This window comes from Hyalella azteca, unplaced genomic scaffold (assembly GCF_000764305.2).
Source record: "Hyalella azteca isolate HAZT.00-mixed unplaced genomic scaffold, Hazt_2.0.2 contig5294, whole genome shotgun sequence".
Classification (NCBI taxonomy): Eukaryota; Metazoa; Arthropoda; class Malacostraca; order Amphipoda; family Hyalellidae; genus Hyalella; species Hyalella azteca.
This window is the reverse complement of record NW_025935488.1, coordinates 129,290-142,631: the sequence shown is the minus strand read 5'-3', so window position 1 is coordinate 142,631 and position 13,342 is coordinate 129,290. Positions and strand designations below refer to the sequence as shown.

Genomic DNA, 13,342 nt, shown 5'->3' with positions numbered 1-13,342 from the left:
TAATGTTTAGACTTTGCATGCTCTCTCCAGCCACCGAGAGTAGGCGGGAGCACCTCGATCTCATATTAAACGTCATTTATCATATGTATATTTGGCCTTACAAATTGTTCAACCGGCCTAATCATAAAAATATTGATTACGAGGTGAGTTTTTCGAATTCTTTCTTAGGAGCAATTGTTATCTTTTCATTTTTCTGAAATGACGAGACCTTTGAAACCATGTTACATTATTCACTCAACTTAGAGGATATCGAACCTAGTATTGATGAGTAGTAACATCATATGCCATTTTCTCTTACTGTAATGATGATATGTCAGAACTGAAGTAAAGCTGAACAATTGTCTACCAATTAAGCGAGTTTAGAAATTCAGGTATTAAATAATTAAAACCGATCAAGATCTCAATTTAAAAGCTAAAACTACATGTATTAAAGGTTTTTAAACACAAAACATTCAGTGGTTAACCTTCTTCATTGAGCTGACGTGTAACTTCAAAATTATATTTCTATAGAGATCGAGCATAGCGTAAACCTAGCAACTTCCATCTTCGCATGCAACCACCTAATGTACGGCACTTGTGCCGCTCTAACACAGAGCCGAACTGGTCCGTGCTGCTCACTGCTATCCCCTAACAGGCAAATGATAAAATATGGCTCCTAAGGCCGCACAAGTATGCTAAAAAATGTGAAGTAATCTGAAGTTTGCCTCAGAAGTGACCACTGGCCGTGAGCAATAAAAAACGAATTTAGTTTCATTTGCAGTAAAGCGACAGCGTTTTGTCTCATGCGTGAATTGCAAGTGGAATAGATTCAGGCACTGACTAGCGGCATGAACTCTCAAGAATTGTTCTGGTCTCGCTGCGGTGCGGATAAACGCTGAAGTTAGTTTCGACATTCAAAATATTTCTTTTGAAAAACTGTAGAATATTTTTATTTTGTGAAAAGTATCTGCCATATCTTTCCCCTCTGATGTTCAATGCGAGTAGTTGTTAACGTTATAAATGTACCGTTCAAAGACTGGCATTTGCCGCGATGTGTAGTGAGCATTTTAAGCAGTGGTGAATCAGCGTATTTCATTAGCATAATGAAGGCAAATTAGCTGGTTGGTGGGCTCCTCACTACATCATCAATTACGGCTTCAGTCCGCAGCCTCTGAAAACTTGTTCGCTTGCTGGAGAAGCGCCAAAAAAAAACACTAGACTACAGGTGAGCATCTCCTCTAAAATTTTACCAAGAGGTAATTCCATTCGCCAATCATCCGCTGAGAACTTACGAAATCTTCAACCGCTCAGTGCATGCGAAGCGGAGAAATGCCACTGACTGAGAATAAATTTACTTTCTTTTGCGGAACAGAAAACATCGAGTCAAGGTTGAAGAAACGCTGAGGATGTCTACAGCATAGTAAAATATATCGTGGGTTGAACGAAAAAGAATAAATAAATACTTTTCGATTTTTTGATGAAAATTAATGGCCGAGAAAATATCTCGACACCAAATGCCCCCATAACTGAAATGGAAACCTGATATATTTTTTATTTAAAAAATCTTGCTGCGTATTACGAAAAAAATTATAGATGCTATGAAAAAATAGTAAAAGACATAAGTTGGCAAACAAAAGTTTTCAAGATAAAAGGACAAAAAAAATATAGTTTATACACACGCCTATTTGTGTAACCAAAAAATAGCTGATAAAACTGCCAACATGTACAAAATTTGGATTAAATAACTATGGAAAATCCTGATATGAGCAGCGAAAAATTCATTCATTCATTGCTCTAATGAGCTACTTCGTAAACATATTAAGCCGAATGCAAGATGTGTCTTTAAATCCTTTGATCTAACTAAAATGATCCAAGAATCCATTATCGAGACCATGTACGTTGGCAACAGCGAAGACCTACGCATACAGTTTATTTATTGTACGAGCCTCTCCTGAAGACTACAGCTTCAATTGAAACTTAATGTACCTCATGACAATGCGACCGGCACCTTAAATCCTCAAAAGAGACTTCATGCGCACTTTGATCTAGAGACAAAGACCATCCGCCATCATGAAACTATAGAGCGCCGTGTCGTCAAATTTAATTTCACATTTTTAAGACTATATTAAAAGTCGCCAGGAACATTTTCTCGCCACCTGACACTTTTCACCGTAACGTCATCTTACAATTTCACTTTGAAAATATATAGAAGACATTTTTTTGTAAATTTTACATAAGATTGCAAAGAATCTCGGTGTAAGGCGATCCGTCCGCGAGCTGCGGAAGATCAAAGACGCGGCAACTTATAAGACGGATCGCCAGGCGGTGGTTGTGGCGGATGTCGTACGTGAGAAACTCATCTCTGGGCTTACAATTTGCCCTAAGGTAATTCAGGAGTAAATTTAGGGGTAAATTTTTAGGATGAATTAGATACAATACCTGGAATTTAGATTAAGTCGTGTTTGAGGAACTTGTAAAATTAAAGTGGTTAAAAATTACGAATGTATGATCGAAGAAAGAATTTAACTCAAAATAAAAATGTTTAATGGGATAAAACACAAGACAAATTATCTACTATAATAATTGGCTTCTTTGCGATAAAAATTCCATGTAGGAAATGATGCATTTCTGTACCGCAGTATATGATTAATTCCCGTAATTCTTACCACACATTATGGTTAGAAATCAATCACTCTTCTTTCGTACAATAAATTACATTTCTAATATTTCAATCTGATATCAATCAAAAGTTTCAAAGCACGAATAATTGAACACTCGCTATGGTTGAAAAATTTTCTCATTAATCCCGCAGATGAGACATTTATATTCCCATGTAATATTATATATTCCCATATTCCTAACATTCCCATATTATATATTCCCATGTAATATAATATTCCCCACATTTATATTCCCATGGCATATTTTACCGATCAAAACAGATCACCGATGCTGATCATTCTTAAAGAATCTATTCATTACGAATTGAATTATATCAGCGACGACTGAAAGAAATGCAAACTGCATTGAAAATAACGTAACCAGGATTTTCAGTTACAAGTCATCTTTACGTTTAAGTTTTTCTTATCGACAGGGTGAAACGCTCATTCAAAATTAGGTGCGGACCATGGTTTAAACTAAAGAAAAAATTAGATCAGTTCTCACTGCAGTGAGTGACAGACAGCGCATTTTCTCGTCCGTCCGTGACTTGAAGTCACGGACGGACGGAAATGACGAGCACAATAGCGCCCTTTTTCCATAACTGAGAAAATGCGCTAAAAATGGGGTGAAATTAAACTTTTTTATGGGATCCTGCTTAGGCAAACGCTCGTACGACGAGGAGCCCCTCTACTGAATTAGTGACTCAAGGTAATAATTATGAGACGATTTTTGGGATAGCTATTTTTCTAACTGTCAAGCCTTAAAGAACTTTGCGGGAAATGCAAATGCGTGTAATGTAAAACCATTTATAAATAGCAGGTAAGCCTTCAAAATTAGAATGCAAATTGTGTGTTTCTATACTTAGCCGCTTACTTCTTTTTCTCCTTGGTTTAATCAATATTAACGTGATAAAACAAAAGAACAAAAATGATGTTTCAATTTCAACCTTGGACTCTGGATGAGAATGTTTTTTCGGCTATAATTCTGTGAAGCAAGTAGCATCTACTGGCGCATACTGTCATCATTAATCCATTTGTGTTAGCTTAGTGTCATTTCCCTCTAACCTCGACCCTGATATCATTATCCCCGGGACCAAGCAGGATAGTAACTTGAACAAACACTGGCTTCAAGTCACTTGCATGCACAAGCGTACTTCTTTATGAAACCTCGCTCCTATTTTTACAGGTTCCAAACAAAAAGAACAGGCTACCATTAATAATCGGGCTATTGGCTTCATTTGTGGAGCGTAGCTGTCCATCAAAGTGAGGTCATCAATCTCCAAGCGTCAGTGACATCAATGGACCTCGCGAAATGCGTGAATGAAAATTGGGGCTTTGTGCATGGCTATGATTTAAGTAATTCTTAGTGCTATTTAGTGTTATAGAAATTAATAATTATAGCAGAAACTTGCTCATGGAAAATCATCATTCAAATTCTGATCGCCGATCATGATTGATTATTGATCAAGCAAGCTATGGGCATGCGATGGAAACTTCTAATGGAAATTAAGACGCAAATTCATGGTGAGAAAGGAAAATCCTGACAAATGCTTTACTGAATTCGTCTCGAATTTCCTCAAGATGAAAATCCATCGTAGAATTATCCGTTCAAATTATGTACCTATGTCAAATTTTATCGCATATAAAGCCCTACATCGAATTCAATTTTATTACAATAGATTCCTATTGTGTTGGAGTACATTGATTGCCCATGGAACAATTATTCATCTATTGCTTTATCTTTTTTCCTCTACCGTTCTGCCATCTTTGAAGCAAGCTGGGCTACCACCAGGTAAATCATGAATGTCCTCACGAAACTAACATCAGGACTCTTCGGTGGAGGAAGCTCGTCCCAGCTCATGGAAACCCTTGGCCGTCTACAACTGGGTTCTGATTGTGCTCCCAGAAAGGCAGGATGAGGCCAGATTACGTACACTTGCAGATAAGATAAACGAAATTTCTAACCTCACCTCATATGCTGGAACCATGATACATCAGCCTCAGATATGATGGGGTCAGCTTGCCCGACGCTGCTGTCTGTTGCTGATAGAATAAAGACAGATGACTTGCCGATGTTAGCAGGATGGGGACAGATTGCACGCCTCTGCTAAGATGGGAACAGATACAACACGTTACTAAGAGGATGGAAACCGATAGAATCGGTTCCTGATAAAATAAGGAAAGCTTGCACGCCCATGATAGTAGGAGGGGGACAGATGGCACGCCGCTGCTGATAGGACGAGATCATATTGGCCGTCGCTGCTAATTAATGGGATGGGATCAGATGGTAAGCCGCTGATAATGGGAAGGGTAAGATGGACGCTGCTGTTTAATTCATAAAGTCAGACTGCAAATTAATATACATATGATAGAGTTAGATTGTGCACATCGTGAATGCACGCAACGCTATTATACCTGTACAAAACAGTTATTCCTCAAGAACCCTTGAAGTGTCACCGATATAAATTCTAATGCAGTTTATGCAGAACATGCGTATCACAGCCATACAGGGACTACTTTATTCGAGGCTGAGGGTGTTCTCACCCTGGAGTCCCATTCAAAGAAGTATGAGTTAATGCAATGGCCTGCGGTGCAGCAATAGTCTACTCGCGATGAATTGATGGTGCTCTGCTCAACATGCTGCAAGACTGTGTTTTAGTTTGATCTGGTTTATGTTCACTTTATAAGACTCACAATCAAATTTCTTGAGTATTTTCCTCCAAAATCAATAAATAAAAAGAGTCAATACAATTTTTCCTACGAAGCATTTCGTGACTTGTTTCCTTCGGGCGGAGCCGCAGCAGACATCGATGATACGTTTCAAGTAAATCGAATAACCACAAATTGCAGGAGCCGGTACAATAAATTTCCCTAAGTTGGTTTGACTGGCCATTGGGGGCCGAGCGGCACCTCATGATTGCAGGGCAAGAAACACTTGGGCTTATCAGCGGACTATGAACAAAAAATTTTGATCGAAGGTGCAGCAAGGGCGAGGTTTTTGCCTCGAAGCTGATTGGCTCCGAGCTTCTTGTGTCGGTGAAGCGAAATAAGTGAGCCTCGCCAACATGATTAAGAAGACTGGAACATCCGCTCGTGTGTACCCAACGATTTTTATCCAAGTAAAAAAAATTAAACTCTCACACCATCGCCTGATAGGTTTGAAATTTAATGTTATAATAATGACTAAGTACATGATACAACCACTCTTATTATTATAAAGATAACGATTAGCGTAAAATATTTTATTGTGTGTACTTTTCATCCCATCTCAATCAGGTTATGAGTTTCATTTCCCAAATGGCCTTCAAACTGTTCACAAAAGTAACCAAATTAACCAAATCAAAAACCCACTTACTCGTTCCTCAAGCCTGAATCTTTCAGCGCTACTGCAATTGCAAAACACTATCTATAATCGATTTCTTTACTATCATTCTCATTGTGATACCAGCTCAAAAAAGTGCCCACCAGAACAAGAGTGGAGTCTTGAGGAATGGAGTGTTGTGAGAGGGGAGGGTGGGAAGACATATAATGATATATGACCGTGCCGAATTGTTTTAGCACGTTGTTTTACTTTTTTGGGATTATCAAATTTTTTATATTTTTCCTTAGGACAGCTGTGAATATGGTATATTTGAACTTTTTTGTTAACATAAGAGTGTGAACTTTTAATTCTTTTTGATGCTAGTAAAAGTTTTTAGGCAGCGTGTATGGCCGATTTAAAGGTCGTGACCGTAGGTCACCACGCACCCCAATTCCAACACATCAAAGTAAGACTAGTTTTTATCGGTAATCATTTTAATATCGGAATATTAGACACACCATCTCGTAATCCTTTACCTCGCCTCACTCGCTCTCCTGACTATTTTCTTCTATTGCCAAATAAAGTCTTGAACGCCCTGCTTCGAAGATTGTCCGAACGCTATAAAGTCAACGATCCGCACGAGCCAATGAGTTATGAGACGGGCTTGACAAAATTATGTCCGCACCGAACCAGCCGTGCCAGCGCCCGGTACGGGGACGGCTTTTTTACCCGGTGCTTTATGTCCAGATCTGATGGCCGTGCATCATCAGTTTCCGTATTACGGTATTAGACTATTTGCACTAGAAGGGATGGAATGATTGGCGCTGCCAGCTGCTCTACTGGGAGAAAAACGTGAGGTTCATTCCCGTGACACCTGTGCTCAGGTAATGATACGACACCAAGAACTGTATAGTGCCGAACACGATGTGGATCATGTCACTACACACTACGTAACATGTGGAACAGCTTGAGTTGAATAATCTATAAATAATATGTAGCTTCAGCAAATACTCGTATCACATATGGAGTGATTAAGATTTTCGGTACTTGAGATTTACTAAAACATTGGAAAGGTATCTATATAGGTATATGGTTTTAAACGAACAAGGATTCACATAAAACGCGGAATTTATATAATTACTAAGGTTTTACTTTTATAAAAATTGAAAGAAAGCTTACATAATTGAGACTGGCCTTCTAGTTGAGGAAGTAAAACAATGTTAAGAAAGTATTCTTTAATTACCGATATTGCATTACACGATTTTAGGAGAATTAGAAGCAGCTTTGCAAGTATGTACAAGATTTGCATTTGCAACACAGCCATGTCAGAATCACTCAGTCGGCGATACAATGACCTGTACAACGTTAAGTAGATTTTCCATTATCTCAATTATTAAATCTATAATAGAAGGTTTATTTATATCACTGTTAATTATAAGTGCAGTAGTTGAGGTTGAGCTCATCAAATTCGTTTGCGTTATTCAGCCGCATAAGACAAAAAATAATAATTTTGAATGTCAGCATAACAACAATGTTATTAATTGTTCTGAGCCTTATTGAAATGCATGTAAAGAATATGAAATAATAAGGCTGCCTCTTTCGTTCAGGATAATCTACCAATTGAATCATTCGATAGCTATTTCGTAGCTGAATAATTTTTGCTTTAAAGAATACATCCACGCACAGGAAATGACTAGAGCAGCCGGACGTGACACATCAGAGGGACTGAGTGTCCTTGAAAATCATATCCATTTAAATCAAATAGATTCATAGACTGAAAGCATTTTCAGAGACTCTGCATTATCATCACAATAGAGGCTCGGCTCGCAGGTAAAATAGTCTACGCGAGGAGCTTCTACAGCGCTCTTCACATTTGAGGTTTTGAACACACGTTTCTAAAGCAAGGGTTCATAGACCTATCGGATTATTTCTAGTCTCGTTTCTCGTAAAAACGCTATTATAGCGTTTATTTTTTGTGCAAAATAATCATTTACTAACTTCAGGTGATGCCGCGGTAAAAAAAAGTATCCGACAGATAGAACATAAACATTATTTCGGGAGTTAGACAATGTGGGTTAGATTAATAAGTGAGCAGCAAATACTTTTCCACTAATTTCCCCCTATAAATAGCTTATTTTGGCTTAACCAAACCAGTGGGCGGCCATGCAGTCGCGGGTCCACTCCTTATGACAGACCCAGCACCAATTGAAGCGGCACGAGGCGCGTGTGCAGACCATATGCATGCAGCCGCCTGAGCGCTCGGTGGGCGTGCGGCACTGCGGGCATGCTTTCGTCAAGCTCTGGATTGCAGCAGCTGAGGCTACGTCCCACCGAGCACCTACGCCCACACGACTCGTGTCTACGTTGAACGAAGCTGTCGACGCTGACCGCGGTAACGAAGACAAAGGCTGTCCATGATCCAGCTGCCAGCACTCGCCTGTGTGGTATTCCTGGAGGCACAAGCGACAGAAGACGAAACCGCACCCGCCAACACACGTTATCCTCACGCAGTCTGCGTCAGGCAAGAGACCATGCCCACAGCCAGGTCTCGGACACAGAACTCCACCAGCAGCCAGGACGGCTTCTTCAGTAGCCCAGTGCTGGTATCTACGGTACTGATCATCTCCCAGCAGGCGAAAGTGATGTACCTCCTTAATGTAGGAGTCAAAGCAATTGACTGGGCACGGCAACGTATAACCAATCTCAGAATCATGAGTGAACTGACGCTCGCTGAGTTTAGACAGGCAGTAGTTGATGAAGCAGTCGAGACAGAGCACGTGGGACGCCTCGCACTCGAACACGATCACAGGGGATGCCACTTCGGCGCAGGACAGGCACACCACGCCAGGCAGGTTGGCGCGGATCATGTAGAGCGGCACAGCGACGTCGTCGTCGCCTAACGTCACGTGTCCGCTGCACTTGAAGTAGAACTCAGCATAGCATTCCTTGACGGCCTCCTTGCACGCAGGAGTCTCGCACCAACACAATATCTGGTCGACAATAGAACTTCTTGATCCTCGATTCAAAAAATGGCATTCATGAAAGAGAAATTTTACCGAAGGAAAGTAAGGGGATTACATTGCTGCAAATATATAGTCGAAATATAATGCATTCATTCGCTTAGCTTTGCAATTTTACAGCATGAATCCAAAATTAGTTAGAAAAGTTAGCTACCTAACGATTATGAAATACGTTTGGCTTGCCTGACCTGCTTGGGCGTGAGGACGTCCTTCCAGCATGTGGGGTCTTCGTGCAGGGTGACGGCGCCCTGTGCACAGCGGTTGCAGCGCACCCGCAGCTTGCCAACACGCACGCCGCGACACGGGCGCGAGCAGAACACGTAGAAGTGCGGCCGTTCTCCTGAGCCCGGCACACCACTAGCCTAAAACACGGATAACAAGTATGGCTATGGTTGCGAGTTAAATGACTGTTACGTGGCAGCCGCATCTGCTCCCAATGCTGCGAATTATGGCTTAGCTATGTCGGTTGGCAATGAATGAGATGCTGGTGGCAGTGGTATACTACAAGACTGACATACATCTATGTTAGCGGCCTATCTTGAAAATCAGTTGGCTTTATACTACCTTTAATTAATCATGTGTACGGTATTTTTGCCAACAACATTGTGTACAATGAATACGTGTACCTAGGTATGGAGGTATGTATACATATACCGGTACCTATATATCTAGGATATAAGGAGTACATATATTACTTATATACATTTATCCCAGGATATAATAATTAAGAAATAGATGAGTTATAGAAACCAACTGATCTATTATTATTTGAACCAAAAAATTAGTCAAAAACAAACAGATGATAAGTGTTTGTCGATGACAAGATCTAAAGCTGCTACCAACCTTGAGTTGCCTCAACTGCTCCTGCTCGTCCTGCGACAGCTGGATAGTGATGACAGTTGAGGCATCGCATAACAGACGCTGACACTCGCGCTGCTCGCTGAATGCAGCGTCCAGGGCAGCCTCCACATCTTCGCCAGCAGGAGTCTCAGCTCCAGAAATCTTACCACAAGGCAAATCCAGTAACGTGAATGACTCCAAAGTGTCCGTGCTTGACGGCCTTGTTGGCCGCTGCATGTCGCGAGCCTGTAATGAAATTTGAGTAGGTCAAATGTTCACCTGGATTCCAGTTTTGGTAGGCAAGGCAAAAGAAACATAATATCATAACTTTCCTATGGGGTGTAGTAATAATAACGACTTTATTACTGTTGCTTTCATAGCAAATTCCTTGATAATAATTTTAATTCTTTCAAATGACAGACGCACTACAGCAGACTGAACAAGAATAAAACTTTGATTAGTGGATAAAACTTACATCACTAGTCAAAGTCTCTGAACTTGCATATTCTTTTCCAGCTGTTGTTAAATTAGGCTTCTCAGAACAATTTGCAGGAGGAAATTCTTCAATAGCAGCATCTTGCACCCTCCTTGTGATATCAGACACAGTTGGGGAGGTTGGAGGAGTTGCGGCTGAAGCAGATGTCACAAGTATGACAGCATGCAATACGCTGTTCTGGCCCAGGTCACACTGACCTAGCACCAAACTCTCAGGCAACTCCTTCCCAGCAAAAATAAGCCTGCACAAAGCAGTTAGCTGGCTTGAGTAAAACCACAACAAATGACAAACCAAAACTATAAAATGGACTACAAAACTTGAAAAATTGTCAACTGTACACAGAGGTGGGCAGTAGCACGCTACATGTGGCAGCCGCTACATTTTCCGTAGTGGTAGCGGCGCTACATTTAAGGCAATGTAGCGGTAGCACCGGCTACATATTCATGTAGCGATACGAGGTTTTGCCGCTACAGTGCTCCCGCTACATTTATAGATAAAGCCTTTAGATTTTACTTAATAGTACTTAAAAACCAGCATGATACATACATAATATAAATTACAGAAAAAAAAACGGTACGAAAGATTTCGGTGTAATGTTTTCAACCTCAGCCTGTTACTAGTGTCAACATATTGATTGTTACTTGTTAAGTTGTTACCAGTTACAACATACCGTACAGGTATTTTTTCATGTTTCAGTTTGCTTACAGTTATTTTTATGTTTCACCTTCCCTAAAATCTCAAAAGTAATCCACATTTATATACAAATTAAAGAATGATTTTTATATGTATATGTGGATAATTTTTGAGATTGGTAGATTTAAGTAGACATCCATGTAGGGTAGGTAAAACATAAAAATAACTAACTTTTATTTACTGTATCTAACCCATACTAGTTCGGATAGGTTAATTGTAATAAAGTTGCATTGATATGCTTTGAAAATGCTTTATTATCATTAAATGTTTATGAGTAAATCCCAATAGCAGAACAATAAATATTTAGAGATTTCCAATAACTTTGGCCATTGTAGCGGCGCTACATTTTACTGTAGCGGTAGCCGTAGCACTCGCTACAATCTAGTGGGTGTAGCGGTAGTGGTAGCGCCCGCTACATTTAGAGCATGTAGCAGTAGCGGTAGCGGCTGCTACATTTCAAAGTAGCGCTGCCCAGCTCTGACTGTACAATATAAAAATTTAAAATGAGGTATGCTTATTCATAGTTTTGAATGAGCAATATCATTAAAAATGTGTGGCAAAAGACTAATTAAAAAACACAAGTTGGGTTACAATAAGGAACTGAACCAATCAGGAGGATTAGTTAACAACTTACTTGATATGTTGCTGGGTGCTGCAAAGCTGTGGCTTCAAATGGGTCTTGAGTTGAGCAACAGTCCACTCAGGAGCCAGTTGAACTTGGATCTTAAACACATAATATTGAATGTAGCAGCATGTATGACAACAGCATTACAACATGACACAGCTTGACATCTGCAACATTTTAAAAGTTAGCATGCTAATCAAGGATGCGTATATACTGTATATGTACCGTATACGGCAAAAATCAATGAAAATGATCCCGATGATCTCTACAGATTATGAGGAAATATTAGGATGAATTACTCCTTCCTGTAGATGTTTCATTTGTTGCTGATCCACAATTGATAACTGGTCTCCTAAGATGGCAGAATATGTATAGCTTAAAAATATTTATTTTTTAAAAGCTTATCAATGGAAAATGTAGATATATTTGTAACTTTATACTATCTAATCATTTTGTTTAGGCAAGAAAATAGACTTTTACTTCATTTGAAGGCACCTGTTAAAGTTAAGATTGGGTCACATTGTTTGGAGATGAGCTGGTTAACAACTCAGAACAAAAACTAAACTTTTACCAAAATGTGGAACTGCACAATATAGTAATTTTTACATCAAATGACTGCAATTATAATTGTGCTATTGATTTTTGAATTGATGCTGGAGCTGACCCCCATTGCTTTTAGTAACTATGTATATGGCAAATTTTTTTGGTACTTGCTTTTCAAGTTCTTGTTATATCTGCAAGCCATTGAATGATACCTACAAATACAGGTAAATTACAGTCTAGTCCACACATTATTCTACTGATGACATAGCATTATTACATTATTATTATTCTACTGGTTATTATTATTCTACTGATTAAAGTCTGGTCCACACATTATTCTATTGGCAAACATAGCATTATTACATTATTATTAGACATTATTCTACTGGTTTATAGAAATAAATTAGGGAAAATATAGAAATTTATACTGTATTACTCACCTTCTCTCCAGTATTGGTGCGAACAAATATAGAAAGCATTTGAGACTCAGGTGGAGGAGAGGAAACAGATTTTGCTGACCCAATTTGAAAAAGTGACAAAACCTGAGAGAAGAATGATTTCAACCATCCTAAAAGAAGACTGAACATAGATATAATGCAAAAATGCTGTTATTGAAGTAAGTTTCTGAAAGAAAAAAGTAAGGAAATGCCAGTATAACCATAAAATATTTCTGTTATCCAGGTAGGTAGTGGTACTTATCATTCTAGGATTGGAGTATTTATTTGATTTGAAAATTTGAACTTCAAAGTTAGGGTAAAATTTGGGTGGTTTCAATTACTTTTGCATATATACCTACTATATACTATATATGTACCGTAAAATGGGGTAACTTAGACCGGCGGGGTAACTTAGACCACTTTTCGTTTTTTTAACAAAAACCCCCACAACTCAAAAACTATTTGACATAGAAAAATTTTGTCAATGGGCATTAAAGGCCTAATACTGAGGCCACATAACACAATAGAAAGATTTGAAAAGTTTGCATATCTAATAGGTTAAAAAATTAAAAATGTGACCCATGAAAAAAAGCTATTGTTTACAGCCTGTCAGAGTACCCCCTCCAATTTTTTTATTTTTTGGTTAAATAACTGCAGGTTTTGATGCATTGTAGTAGAACTCTTCTAGTTACATATGCAAATGACAAATTTTACGAATGTGTCATAGTTTGCAAATGGGGGGTGCTGC

The 13,342-nt window shown here is 39.1% G+C and overlaps 1 protein-coding gene across 1 annotated transcript; it reads right to left on the bottom strand.

The window, feature by feature from the left end:
- Positions 1-7,160: 7,160 nt before the first annotated feature.
- LOC108666584 (E3 ubiquitin-protein ligase parkin) lies at positions 7,161-12,806 on the bottom strand. Its single transcript, XM_018153492.2, has 6 exons — positions 12,598-12,806; positions 11,624-11,712; positions 10,276-10,537; positions 9,804-10,046; positions 9,149-9,322; positions 7,161-8,930 (listed from the first exon to the last, which is right to left on the bottom strand). Exons 1-6 carry the CDS (start codon positions 12,742-12,744, stop codon positions 8,082-8,084), a joined length of 1,764 nt encoding a protein of 587 aa, XP_018008981.1. The 5' UTR covers positions 12,745-12,806; the 3' UTR covers positions 7,161-8,081.
- Between the last annotated feature and the right edge of the window lie 536 nt (positions 12,807-13,342).

Coding starts and splice junctions, on each gene's coding strand:
- LOC108666584 (XM_018153492.2), bottom strand. CDS start 12,744: ATGTTCAGTCTTCTTTTAGGATGGTTGAAATCATTCTTCTCTCAGGTT. Junction 11,713..12,597: donor GCACCAATACTGGAGAGAAG/GTGAGTAATACA, acceptor TATGTGTTTAAG/ATCCAAGTTCAACTGGCTCC. Junction 8,931..9,148: donor ACGTCCTCACGCCCAAGCAG/GTCAGGCAAGCC, acceptor ATTGTCGACCAG/ATATTGTGTTGGTGCGAGAC.